The 19,496-nt window shown below is 41.8% G+C and overlaps 3 protein-coding genes across 4 annotated transcripts; 1 reads left to right on the forward strand and 2 right to left on the reverse strand.

Moving 5' to 3' along the window:
- Window positions 1-338: 338 nt before the first annotated feature.
- Window positions 339-6,957, reverse strand: LOC135608115 (translation initiation factor IF-2, chloroplastic-like). 2 transcript variants are annotated; one of them, XM_065100609.1, is made up of 12 exons: window positions 5,170-6,957; window positions 5,040-5,072; window positions 4,780-4,893; window positions 4,420-4,573; window positions 4,243-4,337; window positions 4,096-4,158; window positions 3,861-4,016; window positions 3,617-3,682; window positions 2,311-2,547; window positions 1,935-2,210; window positions 1,645-1,833; window positions 339-942 (listed from the first exon to the last, which is right to left on the reverse strand). In XM_065100609.1, exons 1-12 carry the CDS (start codon window positions 6,643-6,645, stop codon window positions 781-783), a joined length of 3,021 nt encoding a protein of 1,006 aa, XP_064956681.1. In that variant the 5' UTR covers window positions 6,646-6,957; the 3' UTR covers window positions 339-780. The 2 variants fall into 2 exon arrangements, with proteins under 2 accessions (XP_064956681.1, XP_064956680.1); XM_065100608.1 differs by having other exon boundaries at window positions 4,243-4,341; window positions 4,424-4,573; window positions 5,170-6,956.
- Window positions 6,958-7,935: 978 nt separating this feature from the next.
- On the reverse strand, window positions 7,936-9,001 carry LOC103979560 (uncharacterized). Its single transcript, XM_009395733.3, has 2 exons — window positions 8,564-9,001; window positions 7,936-8,479 (listed from the first exon to the last, which is right to left on the reverse strand). The coding sequence occupies exons 1-2, from the start codon at window positions 8,986-8,988 to the stop codon at window positions 8,056-8,058; spliced, it is 849 nt and encodes a 282-aa protein (XP_009394008.2). The 5' UTR covers window positions 8,989-9,001; the 3' UTR covers window positions 7,936-8,055.
- Window positions 9,002-13,723: 4,722 nt separating this feature from the next.
- LOC103979034 (BAG family molecular chaperone regulator 1-like) lies at window positions 13,724-16,512 on the forward strand. Its single transcript, XM_009395043.3, has 4 exons — window positions 13,724-14,041; window positions 14,620-14,876; window positions 15,342-15,488; window positions 16,223-16,512. Exons 1-4 carry the CDS (start codon window positions 13,813-13,815, stop codon window positions 16,361-16,363), a joined length of 774 nt encoding a protein of 257 aa, XP_009393318.2. The 5' UTR covers window positions 13,724-13,812; the 3' UTR covers window positions 16,364-16,512.
- The last annotated feature ends 2,984 nt before the right edge of the window (window positions 16,513-19,496 follow it).

The raw sequence follows: 19,496 nt of genomic DNA on the forward strand, positions 1-19,496 counted from the left end.
AGACGATAGGAACACTATATGACATAAATACTGCTTCACCTCTGAGTGCATCTCTGTTTTTTCCTTGGAATTTTTGTTGGGAAGTGGATTGTTTTACCATAGGAATTCATCAAGTAAATAATGTTAATCTTCCCCTTCCTTGAATTGAATTTACTCTTCTCTTCCTGTGCAGCATTTGCATATTTTACCTTAACCGAGTCTATCACAATCTTCCCTGGTGAGATTACTCAACCATCTTGAAACTGATTTGAGATTCACTATAAGCTAAATGAGTATCACAACAAGAAAAACACATGCAAAAACACACTGGGAACATAGTTTCATCTACAGAACGTATATGCAAAAATATAGGCATTATGACATTATTTTCCCTTTAGGTACGGTTTCATACACCGGGCATCAAATAAACTCAGGACAGCGTTGACTTGTCGTGAGAGGGCAATTGAATTATAAAAAGATAAAACTGTGTTCCGACTATATCTGTTACAAGTAATTGAATCACTAAAAAGTGAAGTGCCCTTCTCTACAAAACAAAAAAAAGGGGGAAAAAGGCGGCTGAGATTCATTTTACAATAGCTTATATGGCAGATGACCCGAGCATCTTCCAAGATCAAATGAAGATGTGATGAGTAATCGAACCTACCCAAAGCTTAATTAGTCTGAAGTTGTTTTGAACCACCACCCATTGGATGCTTTACAGGACACCACAATTTGAGAATATCAGATCCGCCGCACATCGCTTGCTCAACCCTCGACCGGTTGTAGCCATCTTTTCCTGCTTCACAGCTCAATTCCAGCTCCAACTAATGCAGCTGTGACTGTGGCCGATGCTTCTTCAAGTGTCCGTCGCTTTTTCACTGTATTGAAGGCCTCAATAACATCTCCAGCTTCCCAATCATCAAAATCATTAACACTAATACCACACTCGAGCCCAGCACCAACCTGGATACCAGAAAGAAGGCTCACTAAGTTTGAGATAGAAAACATGGTCATGAGTGAGTAACAAAAGCTGAGCTGCATTTGGGAAAACTTGTGTGCCAAAATCTACATCACATAATGAAAGAATGATTCATTAAAAAATTGCACAGCAACAAAGTTCATTAGGTCTTAAGCTAACAAGAAGCATCTATACTTTCTATGTATTATAAACTCAGGAAACATTATCGAAGATCTGGTGCTTCCAAGTTATAATAGTAACATAAACAGAAGAAGTTGTTCATCAAAAGAGATTTACTAGTTTGATTCATGTTTGGTCTAGGAATTTTTTATGAAGCAATTCAACAGGAAACTCTTGCTACTTTGTACTAGTTCCATATTAGATATATATGCTAAAGTTCCTTGAGCAAAACCATATTCCATATTGGGAAAGATGTATTAAAAAGCATGAATGCAATAAAATAACACATCAATTATTTTAGAATAGAGTTCCTTTCGTTTTCCTGAATAAGATTACTACAGAAATAAATTAATGGCTATGAACTTGTAAGATTTTGGGTGCTCAAATTACATTGAGCACCATCTACAATCATGGTATGCCTGATACAAGTTTTTGTAGTAGCTTTATCTGCAATATTGTGAATTATTAGTAGACAATGAATCATGTTGAGCTGTTCTCCATACAATGATCAACTGTTTGTGGCTTACCTCCTTTACATCTTCCTTCACCCGTCGAAGAGAATCAATTGTGCCAGTATGAACTGTCTTTCCGTTTCGAACAACCCGAACACCACAGTCTTTCACCACCTTTCCTTCAGTGACCATGCATCCAGCAACACGTCCGCTACCACTACCAAATGTTGCTCGAACATCCGCTGTTCCTATTGGGACTTGTTCCTAGAAGATTGTCAACATAATTAGGATTAAAACAAAATGTCAGCATAGGATTCCAAGGCATCCATGCAAAAGGAAGAATCTAATGATAGTCAAATGTTCACCTCAACAGGCTCTAGAAGCCCTTCCATTGCATTCCTCATGTCATCAATAAGGTCATATATGACTCTATATAGCCGTATCTCAACGTTCTTTTTGTCTGCATAACTCTTAACTGAACCAGGAGCTTTCACATTGAAACCAAATATAATGGCCTCAGAAGCGACAGCCAGATCAACATCACTGGTGCTAACCTCCCCTGGAGCTTGGAGGAGGAACTTCAAATTGACATTATCTCGAGGGAGCACTTGAAGAGCTTGTCTGATAGCTTCAATTGAACCCTATTATGTATGAAAACATTCAATCTTACAGAAATGAGTCCTGTACAAACAATGTGCTGGATATGACATCCAAGATAACATGCATCTGGAGACATCTTACCTGAACATCAACCTTTAGAATAATATTCAACTGGTGCACATCTAAACCAGAGTGCTTTCCTGATGCAACAGCAGAAGCAATGGAAGATAGGGTGACCTTCGTTTCCCCTGCCTTAGCAGATATCCGTGCAGCCTGTAATGATTCTGCACATGCTTCTGCTGTTTGACGTGCAACATCGAGGGATTCAACAACCTCAAATTCATCACCAGCAATAGGAACACTACCGAGACCAATGACCTATGAATTTGAACATTCAAAGTGAGGAAGGAAAGGCATGAGAGAGCAGTTAAGAAATAAGCAAAACAATATCGAGAGTCAGGACAACTAGATCATGACATCACATTATAGTTTATGACGCACATATCCTTTGAGATTATAAAAAGGCCGTACCTCAAAATCCCATTGTGTATAATTCACTAGTTGTTCTTTTGTGTTGAGCAGTTTGTTCAAGGATAAAAACTACTTTGTATGGTGCAAATTACTAGATGTGGAGAAAATAATTTTTCTGATTCAAGTTGTTCCCATTATGGTCAAGTTATTCAGCATTTTTTTTTCAAGCATCAATTACTTCATTAAGCTCCAAGTTCCAACAACATATCACTTTTAATCAGTTTTAAAATCCAGCATTTTTCAATATAAAGAATTGTCAAAGTAGTAGCTTCTAAGACATTTTGACGCAAATAAAAGTCTGTCACAGAATCATATCCTCATCACAAGGTTTTCCAAACGATGCATAGCATGTGCATATGCAACAGCTGGACATAAGCCAGCATACGTGAGATGGTCTTCAAATTAACTGGACATCTGAATTTTGCACAAGACTGGACTAATAATTTAGGTAAAAATGGCACTCTAGTCTAGAATTAATGAGTTCCCCATGTAAGTTTTGGGTGAATATGGACATGAGATTTGGAGACACATACGAATGTCAAGTGCAGTGAGGAGACAAAAAGGTGACATAGGAAAACAAGAAAAAAAGCTTATCCAATTGAATATGGTAACTATTTGCAAGAAAAAAAATGATGCTGAATGGAAACTACTCTATATTGTGTAAATCTTTTTCTTTTTTGTTCTCACTTACCATGATGGGGAAGAAGTCCTCACAATCAATTTCGAGCAAACCGATGCTTAACATCATTGTTATGTATGCAATGCATTTCTAAGGGACGAGCTAAACACCCCATATGCATGGACAAATCAAACTAGCTTGTTCACTCGTTCATAAAGTTATTCTGGTTGAGTGATGTAAATATCTCAAACATATTAAGAGTAGGACAAATGATACAGATGTATAAGAAACAAAAACCTGCACAGCCATTGATGGTCCCGCTTCATCAACACGACCTCCTCTGTCATCAAACATAGCACGCACCTGCTCATGAGAAAAATTGGCGTGGAACATTGGCAAGATATCAGAAAGGGAAAGATACCTAGACCATTGCATGATACAAAATTTCGAGATAAAACATTGGTAACGTGTATAAAAAGGCTGGTAAATAGTCATTTCCATTTTTTTTCCTAGGAAGATCCCTTAATTGTTGAGTACGAACCTTTCCAAAAGCTGCACCACACACAACAACATCACCCTTCTTAAGGGTTCCATTTTGCACAATAAGTGTAGCAACGGCTCCCTTTGCTTTATCCAGACCTGCTTCTATGACAGTGCCTTTAGCATTTCTTTTTGGGTTGGCTTTCAATTCTTGCAGCTTCAAATTATGAAAGATCTGAATCAGGCACTGATTTCACCGAGAGAACAAACTTTAAATTTGAGACCAAACCTTATACCTCTGCCACAAGCATCACAGTTTCTAACAGTTCATCAACATTCTCTCCCTTAAGAGCACTGATCTGATTCAGGAGACCACGAAACATTCTTAAGAATCATGAAAAATGAATGGTTATTATTATTTTTTAAGGGGGAGAGGGAGCAACCTGAACCATAGGGATGTCACCGCCCCATAATTCTGGCATAAGGCCAACAGAAGAAAGCTCTTGCATAGCTCTTTCAGGATTTGCTCCATTCTTATCTATCTGAATCCACAGAATGAACATGCATGATTAGTTATTTGCATGCCAGATATGAACAACATGTAGCATGACTGAACTAACATGCCTTATTGATAGCAATGACAATAGGCACCCCAGCTGCCTTTGCATGAGCTATTGCTTCATTAGTCTGTGGGCGGACTCCATCATCAGCAGCCACTACAATGATGACAATGTCAGTCACTCTCGCTCCACGTGCCCTCATTGCACCAAAAGCCTGTTTGAATTTTAGACTAGGAGTTAGTTGCATTGAATAACTCACCAGTAACACTCAGTTAAGTAGTCAGCACAATATAACTTTATTCTCAAAAGTACAAAATTTACTTTATACCTAATACCGAGACCATCTAGAGGTCGTAAAACCAAAAGGGAATATCAGCTGAAAATTCCGATGGCAGAATAAAAGGAACAAAAAACAAATACCTCGTGCCCTGGGGTATCAAGAAAGACACATGGTCGAGGCTTTCCATCGACTGGCACAAGAACCTTGTATGCTCCGATACCTTGAGTTATTCCACCTGCCTCTGATGCTACCACCTGTAATCATGAGTCAGACTGAAATTTCAAGAGCTGTGATAGATACATGGAGAATATTTTGTCTATGACTGGTTTGCAAGACACTTGAGCCCATCACTAAGAAATTTGATACAGATAAACATGCAATATAAAGATTCAGAAATTACCCTGCTCTTTCGAATATAGTCCAGTAGTGTCGTCTGTGAATCAAGATTACCAAACAAAGAAATTAAAGGTCTATTTGTACAAGGATTTAACTCTTCGAGTAGCTTACAAAAGAAAAAAAAAAACTGATACCTTTCCATGATCCACATGCCCCATGATTGTAATAACAGGAGGCCTGTCTTCTAACATGTCCAAGTCCTCTTCATCGAGAACTTCCTTCTTCTTTGCCATCTCTTCCACTCTAACTGGATCAACTTCGATTACTTCCACGTCATATTCTTTGCATATCATCTTGACAATGTCTTTATCAAGCCTCTGGACTGCATTAGGCCTAACTCCCCTTGTGTACAAAAATGCAAGAATATCTGCTCCGCTGACAGCCAAGTTATATGCCAACTCCTCAGTCGACATGCCCTCTTTACCCACCTCAAGGATCTCGACTTTAACAGGTTCTGCAGCTTTAGCTGCTTGCAGTCTTGCAGCTTTACGGCTTGCTTTACTCCATTTCCTTCCTTTCCTTGGCTCTGTAACCCCGGGGATCGGCACGTTAAGCTCCGAGGCTTCCTCCTCGGATATCTTCCCATCATCCACCATACGTCTGCGCAAACTTCCTGTGGAACTTGATTTCTTACGACGATCATCTTTGGCTTTGGTTGGTGGGGGCCCTTTTGCTGGCTTCAAAGGGGTTGCTAATATCGCCTCAGCGGCAATTGGATCAATACCTGGTTTCTTGGATGAAAATTTATCTATAAGAATCGGTTTCCTTTCCCTCTGGACATCAGGCGTCTTGGCTGCAGGAATGGTAGGTGGAGCAACTGGAGGCTTTGCTTGCAACTTTGGCCTGGCTGGTGAAGGCATCTGAGGCTTCAAAGGTGCAATCGGAGGAGCTCCCAACGTATTTGTCACTGTGGTTGTAGAGGAATTTTTCTCCTCTTCCTCCTTGACCTTTGCTGGTTCTTTAACTGCGTTTTGCACACTAGCCACAGGGTTCCCCCTCCGCCAAACACTCTTAGTTGTCTTCGAATTCCTTGTAGCCAAAGTTGCATTCGCCGGCCTACTTGATTTGGAGCTGCCATTGGACACACCAGTGTCCCTGATATCTTTGCCACCAAATTTGACCGCATTCGCAGTTTCAAGTTTTTCCACCTTATCTAAAACCTCACCAAGGGATTCCATCATTTCCTCGCCGTCTTCCATTGGGGCCGCCGGCTTCTCACGAACAGCCTTGTCGGATGACCAATTAGAGGAGGCCGAGTTCGAAGGATCTAATTGACCATTGGGGGGCGCTCTGAGCACCGGCTTCAGAGGAGGCTTGAGGATGAGATCGGCATCATCGTTTCTGCTAACACTGCTATTACTAACCTTGAATGTGGACTCGGAAGAGACCGGAATTCCCCTCTCCTCGATCAAATTGGTGGTCACCATACACTTACAAAATCGACCTCGAGCAACACGCCACTGCATCGACCCGTAGAAGCTACTAAATCTAATACTAGAAACGACATGAATCCTCCGAACAGTGACAGCCGAGGAAGAGACCTCGAAGACACCCGGGGAGGAGATGGGCCTCGCGCTTCCCAGCGACGCAAGGGAAGCAGGAGACGCCATTGCTTCACAAGAAAGCTACACAAACATACGTTTCCCACCAAACTAACACAAAAATCGCATCTTTCGATCGCCGCTCAAACGGCCAAAACAACACAACAGAGTTCGAATCTTGAACGAAAGGATGTCCGATTATCACCGGAACTTAACGAACGCAAGGGTTCCGAGGAACCTGCGAAACCCTAATTCAACTCCAAAAAGAGAACGGGAGGCCTCAAATTGATGACGGATAAGGCCCGGTGGTAGTTGTGGACAGAGCAGTACCAGAAGAAGTTGAGATAGACTTTGTTCTTTCTTCTCCCCCCAAAACAAGAGAGAGAGAGAGAGAGAGAGAGAGAGAGGAGGAAATCTTTTCTCATAAATAATAATAATAATAATAATAATAATAATAATAGAACAAATTGTATGGAAACTGATGGTAGGAAAAAGGGGTTGGGTTTTGGGAGTTTGTCGGGGGAAAGATGTGGCGCCTTCTCCACTCGTCGATGTATACGTTGTAGGTGATAAGGCTTGTGGTATTTAGGATATCCACTCAATATGATAGGTTACTTGTGGTGCTACGAGGGGCTATTATTTTATTGCTCTTTTTAATCTTCTAAAAATAATAAATAATATGTAACGATGATATTTTATATAAATATATTTATAAAAAATATGGTTCAAATTTAATCAATTTTATATTTTTATAATTTTATTAGTTTTATTATTTATAAAAAGTAAAATTCGACTTAAGACGTTACGATTATCTATCAAGATCTTTTACTAAATCAATTAATTTTATTATTTTATATATATGGATATCGTTGGAGGATGAGATGAGCTAGAAATACATGTTTTTCATTTTATATCCACATAAAAAAATTATTTTTTATTTTTTATTAACGTGAATGGGTGCATGTGATTCCAATGGTATGAATGCTAATTACATTTATGATATAACATTAACAATATTATATAAAAATGCTTGATCTGATTTTTTTAACTCTTTATTTTTTTACTCTTAATATAATTTGATAATTTTTTTATCAAATTATTATGAGTGATTTTTTTGAATAAGTCTCATTTTTATTTATTTTTTCTTAAAATATATCTTCTATTTTTATTTTTTTCAAGTAATATAAAAAATATCTCTCACCAATTTCAATGGTACTTTTTCCACTAATCTGGAAGACATGTTTATATGAATATTACTATATGAATTTATGTGCTTCAGCCCGAGAACAGAACTCCTCCTCCCATGTCTGGAGTCAAACTAGCAACTGAGTTGAATTCGCAATGCAACTGATGTTTACTGCACTACAAAGAGTCCATGAAGCCCTGCTAAATGCATTACACTGACCAGTTTTGTTTGGGAACTCCACAAGCACAGCTTCGATCTTCAGTTTTCTTGGAGAAGAGTAGTTCAGCGTCTGATTAATTCCAGAACTTCTCTTTGGCCCATGCAATGGCTTCATCGATGCTTTCTTGCATGTCATGGCCACCGACTTCTATGCTGAAGGAACACTCTGCGGCTTCCTCCTCCATCATCACATCCTCTGCTTCTGCTTCTGCTTCTGCTTCGGCCAGCAACGGGTGGTCGAAGATAACAGAGGACATTCCCGATGCCGGTGACTCTGTCGCGGAGCTGTCACACCGCAGAGGCTTCTCATGGCGCCCGCGGAAGCTGGCTTCAAGGTTGGAGGTCTCACGGTACGAGAAGCATGATTGCTGCGCGAACAAGTTGCAGAAGGAACGTGAAGGGCGCTGCATGGTGATCGAGCTCCTGTTGCTGTGATCTTCTCTGGAGTTTGCTGACAGCGGAGACGAAGATTTATGGCATCTTGGTGCTGCGATCGGTCTGCTTATGGAGAAGTCTCAAAAGAATCAGAGAGCATGTCCCGGTATAACCTTATGCTAACTGTAGATCTACACGAATACCCACCGGAGCTTGTAAGCGAGAGAAGAAGAAAGCACGACGTCCGCGGGTGTGGAATCGCCGCGGATCGAAGGGCTCACGTGCTCCGAGCTCAAGATCGACGGCGACTCGCTGGACTTCGATCTCGACCCTCTCGCCGACCGGAGGTCGCCGTGCGATCCGAATATGTCGTCGTAGAACCCCGTCTCCGTCCTCACCCACGTCCTCCTTGTCCCCGCCGATGGCTGTAACACCTCGTCGGAGAGTGGGGAGGGTCGGGTTCTGCGGTAGGCGGAGAGGTCTCCGGCGAAGCGGCGGAGAAGGACGCTCTTTGGCGGCCCGCCGAAGACGTCGCGGAAGTCGTCGGGGTCAAGGGAGTTCTTCCGGTTCCGCCTCGCCTCCTTGCCTGCCAGCGATCCGGCGGACTTCCGCCACGATTCGCGCTTCATCATGGCGTTACGATCAGACGGCTCGGAACCGTTTTGGAGGAATGAACGCCCGCCGTTGGTGCTTTATAGTGACGGGAGACGACGACGCAAAAAGCCGATACTTAATAGTTAATAAATTCTTTAAATAAATATATATATATATATATATATATATATATATTATTATCTCCTTTTTACCACTTATTCATTATAACAAATCAAATTTATTTTATTTAAAATTAATAAATAATTTACTTGTTGCCATCAGCCTGTTTAATTCACAAGTATTCTAACGATTATATGTATGTATATATATATATATATATATATATATATATATATATATATATATGTATATACATATGTATATATATATATGTATATAGCTTGAATTGCTGGGAATTTGCTGTGTGAATCCAATAAATGCTAATCGATCTCCTACTTTTGCTGATCAATCATATAATGTTGGAAAGATTATAATTGCAGTAGTATACATTACTTGCAGAAAGCAAAAGGCAAAAGAGTATCACAACTGAGGAAAAGTGGAAAGGAAAGGAAGAGCATGTGGAAGAGAGGATAACTGCCCACATCCATGCAGACATAGCATGATGAAGCCACCTTTCCATCAACAAACACACCTTCGTGTAAGATTGCTAACCAGCCAATTCGGACTAAAAAAGATGAAAATTTTCATGTAATATATATATATATATCAGTGTGTAACAATGGCTTTAAGATGACCGGAAAAGGGTGAATCAGATGATGTATGGGAATAAACTTGGGGAATCATATGCTTTCTAATGAAGAGGCATGGCCTTCTTTGATCTAGACAGCAGGAAGGAGGCACTTCTGTTGTCTCCTAGCTCAGAGCACAACAGTGCAATGATACAAGGAACAGCAAAGCTTGGCACGACCATGTCAGAGATTTCTTCTTCTTTAACTTCAAATGCCACTGCTGCTCCTTTATTATCCATGCAGTGTTTGTTCCTGCGAGACAAAGCAGTGATTTCCTTCAGCTCCTCTACCCAAAGTGTTCCCTAAAGCCATACGATCTAATGAAGTAACTCAACAGCACATGAAAGAAAGTGCTGAGATGGAGAGACTGATCTTTGGTGCAGAATACACACAAGTTCTTGTCATTAGATACAGTCGAGGGACAAAATCATCAAAGTTACTCCTGAATATGCAAATGCTGAGTTGACCTCAAATAGTTGAGACATTATGACTTATTGTTACTGTTGTTGCTTTTGTTACAGCACAACAACACACTAACATCACCAAGGAAACTTAAACCATTGTCTCAAGATTGGATGACAAAGAAAGCTTTCTTGGTTCTTTACTCCAAAATCATGATAACTGTAAGGCTGAATGAACACTGCCCCACCTGGTCTCACATCCTTTGTGTTGCACAAGGAGTGTGCAAAGCATTGATGTTTTACGACTGTTATTAGGACTGCCTAAAAAGCAGCAGGCTCTTCTTTTCCTCCTCGATAAAGAACTTTACAGTAGGAATCTTTAGGAGCACAGTGCAACACAACGATAACAGTTCCCAGAGAAGGAGAGAAAACATGTAGTAGGGAAAAGAAAGTAATGCAAGAGCTAAAACTCAATCTATGTGATTCAAACAAGTTTTGGACGACAGTCAGAGAATCATTATCATAGAGAAATGAACGCGTTAATCTATGAAGTTGTCATTTTGCCACTAAGATAGGATTTGGTTTTGGATTACAGCTTAGATCGTACTATAATAGAAGTAGGTTTTGGGTTGGACTTTGAATCGAATAATATAAATCTCTATGTTAAAAATGTCAATAGGTAATTGTTTGTGACTCAAAATATTAAAATTTAATTTGTTATTGGCGATCCTCTTACTATCGATAATCCTTAAAATAATAATAAAATATATTTTTACTATTTACAATCTTACTTTTCAATCATATTCTTATTTTCACAACCTCTTATTTCATCCGTCGGAATCCTAACTACGTCGACCCTCTCCGTCACTTCGTTGTTCGACATCATGAGGAGGAGGAAAAAAAGAACAAAAAGTGAAGATGATGAAACATTTACTTTGTTTATAGAGAGATATCTTGGGAATAAAAATCTCCTTTTTTTTTTTTCGATGTATGATTGATTAGGTGTCACATTAGATCACCCCTAAAATTTCCCACGTGTAATTCCATCCACCATTTAGCTCTTTCATTAGAAATTAGAAATTAGTGCATATCCTGATCAGATGTCATCCTGCACTGCTCTCATTGGTGACTATGTGTTTGCTCTTGATGGGAACTTGGAAGCTCAGGAAAGAGGTTAACGAAGCATGCAAGTAATCAATCGAAGCAATGACGAAGTGTAAGTTGATCGATTGTATTATCGCAGGCCAAGCATTGAGCCTTGCAGCCAACAAAAGATGATGTCTGAGCATCACAAACATGGCATTCTGAGCCAGATAATACTTGTCCAAGACAAGGATAAACAAACTCCTTGCGGCTCTTGTTCATCTGCCTCCATTTACTTCGATGCAGAGTTCAACCTAGCCAGTTAGGGAACCTGCATGAATTAGAAACATCAACAAAGTAATCAGACAACATCACCAGTGGAAACAAACACTATGGTTCTTAAAGAACACGAAGAGGGCCTACTGGCAACAGTCAAAACTCTGAGTTGATGGGGAAGGGCAGCGGCGTGCCTCACCGGCTCGTGAGGCCGCTGACGGCGTCGTCGTTGAGGTCGGGGAAGTGCGCCGCGGCCTGCTTGACGCAGGTGCTGGCGAACTGGCGGTCGGCGGTGGTGGTGCCCAACGTCCTGAGCCTGTTAACTCCGGCTCGGCAGGCCGGCGTCGGCGCCGGCTGTTGGCCTGGTGAGGTATGCGATTCATGGAGTCAAGCACATGTCGACTTCAGTGCACGTCAATGTGTGCCCAGGTGAAACCATTAGGTGGGCGACAGCGAGGGTTAGGAGGAAGCCTGCAAGTGCTGCCTTCAGTGTTGTTCTGGCTCACTGGACTCCGCAGAGTGCGGATGGAGTCGAGAGGCTCCATGGAAGGCATTTACAGAGAGTCTGTAAGACCGATGAGAGCTGGGTTTTCCAAACTGCTTCATGACAGTGAGCACAGCGTGACATCAAGTCAGTTTTCCAAAAGGATAAGGTGATGAGAGCTGGGCATGGTTTCATTTGTTGTTTCTTCCCATGAGATCTTAGGGAGGTTGCCATTTTCTCCCTTTCAATTTGGATATACGATTCAAAAGAAGATCTTGTATCTAATTCTGCAACTAGGCATGCCAACTTTGAGTGAAACCTGTAGCAGAAATCAAAACCAGGAGCAAACTCATAAGCCCCCATCAGGTCCCCTACAAATACTATCCTCAATCCCTTACAACCTGGTGTTTTTGGCCAGCTAGCTAATGGCTTCACTTGCAGAGATGCTGAGGCTGAGGACATCCTCCTAAAGCAGTGTGGCATGCTGATCCTGTAACCCATCTAATTATATGCTACGGTAATTATGATTGTTATTGTAGAGTTACAGGTTATCAGGTTCAACAATCATTTGAAGCTTGATGTCGAGGATGAAGTAGTTTAGAACGGCGATGAAACGTAGGTCGGACAACAAGGCGGAGGCCCACCTGTCTCCGACGACCCGGACTTCGACCTTCCTCACTTGGCATTGCGGACCCATCGTCGGTGTGACCACAAAAGGCCACATGACGGTCCTGCAAAGTGTCGTTATACGTTAGTCGGATGAGGAAGCCAGTGCCTGGATTGATGATGATGGAAGGCTTTGGTAGCCAATCAAACACCTTGTGTGCAATTAGATTAGCAACGGCCAGCTCGGCGGAGGATCCCACCACCGCCCTTGTCTTGTCACCCACTTCGCGAACACCAGCCACGTGATCTTGTGGTCACGCCACCCACTGCCCTCCTCCCCATCTCCACCCACTCACGTGTACTGGGGCCCATCGACGGCCAGGATTCACCAATTAACGCATCCGAGAACGAGTACCGCGCGCAGGGAGGTGGGACCCTGATTTTTATCCCATCACTATGTGGGTAGACGATTGAGTATGATGGACGAGTACGAGGAGTGGATTTGTCTCAACAATCCTCTCGGACCACGACAAAAGAAACTACACGTGTCACGAGAAGAAAAGAGGGATACAGTGCGCCGTGGACCACACGAAGTAGCTATGGGGGGTCAACGACCGGTCAACCCCAGCAAAACAACCAAGGCGAGAGTTCAGTTCTGGTGGCACCCGTTGCCAGCTGAGACCACGTTCTCGGCTGTTCCCAAGCAGCGCGGGCCGCCCGATCGCGATCACGCGACTGCAGGTCCATCTCGCAAACGTGGGGGCTATTTTCGCTACCGACCCGAGGCCCAGTTGCTAGTAGGCTACTTTGGGTGCGCCTTTAGGTGACGTCACTGTGGGAAGAACCTACTCGATCGCGTACCCGTCTACTGTGGGCGTCGCTAGCGACAAGCAGCCGTGGGACCCGGGACAAAAGCACCCAATAATATCGTGACGCGGGGTGGTCAAGCGAGTGGGCCTGCGAACGGCATCATTCGCGCGCCCACAGGGCGAAGCTGGCTGTCGGTAGCCCACGCTGAGCTGTCCACTATTGGACGTAAAGAGGCCGACACGTGTCCCCATCCAATTGATCTCTTTTCCGCTTCCGAGGCCACCAGATCCCGCGCTTTCTCAAGACTTCCCACCAGTATATAAAGAGGCACTCCGGTGACTGTCGGTGGCGGAGAGAAGACTAAAAAAGAGGAGGCGTAGGGGCGGCGGTGGGAGGAGGAGGAGGAGGAGGAGGGAGACGGCTGAGATCCGTCGAGATCGGGGGGCCACAGAGATGATGCGGATGCGGCGGTCAGGGTCCGACGACGGATCGAGCCGCGGGTCGGCGGAGGAGGCGGCGGCGGGGGCTAGGGAGGTGGGCGGAGAATGGGAGATGAGGCCCGGCGGGATGCTGGTCCAGAGGCGCGGGTGGGATCCAGGGGCCCCGCCGCCGGAGATGCGCCTCCGGATCTCGTACGGCTCTGCCAGGTTCGAGGTCTCGGTCTGCTCCCTTGCCACCTTCCGTAAGTCTCGCCGCCACTGCTACCTCCGCCGGATTCGACTTCCTCTCCTCCTCTTCTCTGTTTCCCTATAAGTAAAGAAAATTTTGTTTCTGCTTTCTATAATATAATTACCAAATATTTTCGAGTATATTCTTAAAATCCATCTATAATTCGGTTCTTGTTGCATTAAAATGAGAAATTTACTGGAAATAAAAACTTCCACTTGTATTTTCCCTTTTCTTAAAATTCTCGTTAATAGAGGAAAAAAGACGTGAAATAGGAAATTGTATGAACGAGTATTTTGGTGGTCAAAATAACTATGATTTGTATGATGGCAACCCCGTAAATTTAAAGAGGATTAGGTGGCACACAACATGGACAACGGGCCATAGGGCAGCTGCAGTCGATCGACATTAAGTCGATTCTTCCTATGGTCACCCGATCATCTTGACCGTCCGATTCATATCCTTTTTCATTCAACGGCCAGTAGGTCCACCGAATCATTGAGTTAACTTGGTTTTTAGGCTGGGAAAATTCCGGGTCTCGTCACTGGCGGTGGTGGGATTGCCTCACGTTAACGATGTGTCCACACTCCACAGGGGAGTTGAAGAAGATTCTGACGGCGGACACGGGGCTGCAGCCGGCGGAGCAGAGGCTGTTCTACAAGGGGAAGGAGAGGGGGGACGGCGAGTTCCTCGACGTCTGCGGCGTAAAGAACCGATCGAAGGTGGTACTGACGGAGGATCCGACGAGCTTGGAGAGGCGATACGTGGAGATGCGGAAGAACGCGAGGATCCAAAGCGCTCAACGTGCCATCTCTGCCGAGTCCATGGAGGTGGACAAGTTGGCCGATCAGGTGAGGCGCCCTCACCACTTGCATTCTTCGACATTTACTCAAACAAATGTTCAGTATGCGTATGCTATGATGATTAACAAGCCAATTTATTGATCAATGGAAACACACCTTACTGTGGTTGACGTAGTAATTGCACTAAAAATTGAGATGAAGTGCTGGATAGTTAGACAAGACAGCTTTTCTTTGCAGATAGAAAACGATAAAGGATAGCTTAGATTTGTTGTCTGGACAAAGATATTGATGAACATAACCTGGATGTCAAAATAAGTTTGTAACAGAGGTCTGATAAATGCAATCCACTCTTGTCTTTGGAGAGCAGGAAGTTTGGGACTATGTCGACGACCATCAACCTGTTGCTCATGTGATGGATAGATTATTAGATATTTTGTTAATCAGGGATACATTCATGATTACTGCTGCATGACTTGTATGCTTATCTTGTGGATTAATATCTATTGTTTCCAGGTTACTACCATTGAGAAGTCCATTACTGAAAGGAATAAGGTGGCGGAAGTACAGATCACCACATTAATAGAGCTGCTCATGAGACAAGCAGTCAAACTAGATAGCATCCACACAGAGGGAGACGCTTCTTCCCAGAAAAATTTACAGGTTTGCTCTTGCATTTTTGCTTCCCAAAATTATCTTCTGTCTCGTTAAGCCATACATCTGCCATACGTCTTGGTTTTCATTAGTTCACAGAGCAATTTCCTTGATGTGCTAATTTATTAGTGCTCAGATTAGTGATTCATAGAGCTTAATTTATTAGTGCTGCCTTTTCCCTGATGGGCTTTGCCAGTTTACCTTCATTACATACTACTACCTATAGACTGATAACCTTTATCGACTGCCAAAAGACCACAAACTTCAAGGATAATCAACGAGGAAGAGGTTTGAAGTACACTTTGTGCATGCATTGGTGCAAGAACTGAAACTAATTTACCTGCAACATCTCGATTGGGGAATATTTAAAGTAGAATGGATGGCAACATGGAAAGCAGAACTGCTTAACCAGGGCACTGAATTTATACAGTGGAAGCAGTGATATCCATGACTAGATAAGACATCTGTAATTGTTTTTTTGTTTAAACATACAATCAGCAATCTAATTCAGACCTCAATCAAGGTCATGAAGTCAAAGACCCTTCCAAAGTCCATAAGGTGAGGTTATCTTGCATGATGAAAGAGCCAACATATCTGTGATAAGAAAGAAATAGCTGGTGATGGCTTTTTATCTTCACATGATATAATATCTTTACCACTATTTCCTTCCCTTGTCTATAACAAAGCTGGATAACAGTCTAATACTGATGAGTGAGAGGCCTTTTTCTTCTTTTATTCTGCAGGCAAAGAGGGTGCAAAAATGTGTTGAGACTCTGGATCTCCTCAAGATTAGGAACGGCAGATTGAAGCCTGTAGTCGTCACTACAAAGTGGGAGACTTTCGATCCTCCAACTACGACAACACAATGGGAATATTTCGACTGAAACATCCTGTCCAGTTTTGCCTATTCTTCTTTCATTCTTTTATGTGCTTCTTAGCTAATAGATGATGGACAAGCTAAATGTACTTATTATGTCTTCGATCAGTTGATGATTAGCTCAATAAAAGTACTCCTGGAATTCCAGGTTGATCACTTCTACTCTCAAGAGTATTTACCTCATAGGAATCATGCAGTTGATCATAGTCAGCAGATTGACTAGCCTTTGTTCCTTTCTTTTTATTGCGTTAGTTTACTCAATCAGAAACTAATCGATATTGAAATGAAGCATGAAAACTTGTTTAGATGTGCAAATTTACAGTCAGAGACCATATTTCTGTTTTCTATATGTTGATCCATGACGTTTGGTAAGAGAACATACATCAAGTTGATCGTTTGAATGGTTAAGAGGGCATGAGAGAGCTGTCTCCACCTCCTTATCATAAGAACGAAAACAGATGGGTATTCTTGAATTTCACTGCATCATCCATGGAGAACTAATACATGTAATCATATCCTGTAATCGAAGATTATTTCCATGACTAATCTATTGCCGTAGTTACAAAAGAGAAATTATATCATGATGTCAATACTTTATAAGTTGACTTGTATCATAAATAATACTTCTCAATAGAAAAGGATTGCAGACTGCTTGTTGAACTGAAGAAACCTGTACATGAGTCCAATCATTCAAATTGGACCAGCTTGGTGACTGCAGATAATGTAGACATCTACTCAAAGGTGGAATCAAGAACACTCTTGGACCACATACAGTTCAACTTGTGCTTGCCATGAAACCAGTCCATGCTATTTGATGTTTTAGACTAAATTTCAACAAAGTTGAAGCATTGGCCTTTCAAGTCACTGAACAGCAAGTTTCTTTGTCAAGGTACAGGTCCAAACAATTCATGGTTACATGTCCTGGTGGTGCCTTCTACCTTTAGAAAGTAAAATCCAAATTCCAGGCCACAACCAATGCAAGGGTGTCTTTATGGATTGAGGAATCCCTTTTGGCCTAGTATGGATTTGGGAATGAAAGCTAAGATAAAATATCCTTGCAATTAAGTAACAAGGAAAGAGAAAGGACAGACAGAATGGGAACAAGATGGGCTCCATGAGCCCTTCTTTCACATCATTTTCATGTTACTCTCTCTATGTACATAATATTGGCAGAAGCTCCTCAGAGTCCAAAATATAGAGTACTGGTGTTAACTAATTGCATTCCTAATTCATATATTGAGTTCTCTGTCTCTTCTGAGCTTAAATTTGTGTTGCTCACAGTATTTGCAGGTCTGGGAATCTGCAAGAGAACTGATAGTTCAGTTGTTGAATAAGGATGAAGATAGCAGAGAGGCAAAGAGAATTACGCACAGAACAGCATGAAGATTTAAGGTTAACACTATTTCAGTATTTCATGAGACCATCACATCATCAATATCAAAGAATGATACATTTCCTGTGAGTTAATATATCAACTTCCATATTTAGTTTTTTTTACATTCTAAAGTTCCTTGTCTTGTTTAATCAATCGATAGGTCCTTTGCTTCAGCTATGAAGGATCAGAACTGACCATGCTACCCAGAAACATAACATAATGAGGAGAAAAAAAGAAGTATTATATGACAATTTTTTCATGACAGTCTGCACAAATCAAAGAGAAAGAGAGAGAGAAGAGAGGAAGCACAAATAAACAAGCTCCTCTGTGGATCACATAAGACTCTCTGTCTCCTTCAATGTGATCAGGTAGAAAAAGAGGAAGCATTACCTGTTCCCTCATGGAAGAAAGGGAGTCAAACTTGGGATTGAGATTGCTTTGACAGCCTGAATTTTTCATACTCAAAGGTTGGGACAGACATTTATTCATTAACTATCATCACTGTCCTTATCAGCTTAGCTTTATTCATCTAATCATGATTTGCCATGCATGGTAATGCCTAATCATGGGCTCCGCATGTGCTAGGTGACTTGAGAGCAGTCACCAATTTGTCCGGCTTTCCATTAATCAAATCATTGTTATGCCAATCGATCACACATCAAAATTGTGCTCATCTCACCATAACATATTTATATGTTATCCAATGATAGAATGTGTCTCCCATTAGATTCTTAATTTGCATTGTCCTTTCTACAATGTGAAAGCTGATGGTCACAATATAGCAACAACTAAATAGTTCTGCACTTTGGCACATATGATTCTAGTCAATTTAGGTTCAGAAATTGGATAGAAAAGGTAAAGCCAAATCAACCATGCATCAGCTCAAGTGGGGACAGGATTCTGATATAGTGGTCCAAATATCAGTTATGATCATAACACTACTACTTAAAGTTATTCCAATCTCCCCTCTTAGCATAAAATTAATGGTCCCCATCATCTGCTATTGTTTTCTTGTACATCTGATGGCCATCATCCTTTCTTCAAGATCATAGGAAAATTGTGAATGCAAACAGTGTGATTGTCATTGAATTAGTGCTACTGTCAGGCTGAAGTATATCAGCCAGAGTGAACTGGGGACTCTACTCTTGGTATTCTTCCAGTTTAACCAAACCTGTGATTCCTTCAGAGTGCTGAAGCAGCCAAAAAGGAACCATGGTAAGATACGAGCATCATTGGCCTTGTGACCAAGTGAGTGTTCATGGTCCTCTTTTGACACAAGTTCCTTTCCTCCAACTTTCCAAGAGGAATGGTCATATCATTTTCCCCTGAAAAAAGAAATGTTCATATCATGCTTTGCTTCCAGCACATGCCTGACCAGACTTACCACATCCAGTACTTATTGTGCAAGGACATGGTTGGGGCCACTCTCCAAAAGATGTTTTCATTCATTTTGGTAGGTGGGAAGTTTCATTCAAGTGGCCTATTTGATTGATTATCCATGCTTTTCTTCATTCCCTTGAATCAAATTTTACTGGTAGATCTTCAATCAACCAGCAGAGAATGTGAGAATTTATTTTGAGTTCATGCAAGGGAATGCATCCTCCCTGTTGGTTGATGTTGTCAATTTACAATTTCTTTCTCTTCTTTTGAAGGAAAAAATAAAAAATTCCTTGCTATGTTATTTTATAAGGTCACTGCTGAGTTGACTCTTCTTGGAAGCTCAAACACCAGCCAAGTATTTAAATGGTTCTGGATAAAACCAAAC

This window comes from Musa acuminata, chromosome BXJ2-3 (assembly GCF_036884655.1).
Source record: "Musa acuminata AAA Group cultivar baxijiao chromosome BXJ2-3, Cavendish_Baxijiao_AAA, whole genome shotgun sequence".
Classification (NCBI taxonomy): domain Eukaryota; kingdom Viridiplantae; phylum Streptophyta; class Magnoliopsida; order Zingiberales; family Musaceae; genus Musa; species Musa acuminata.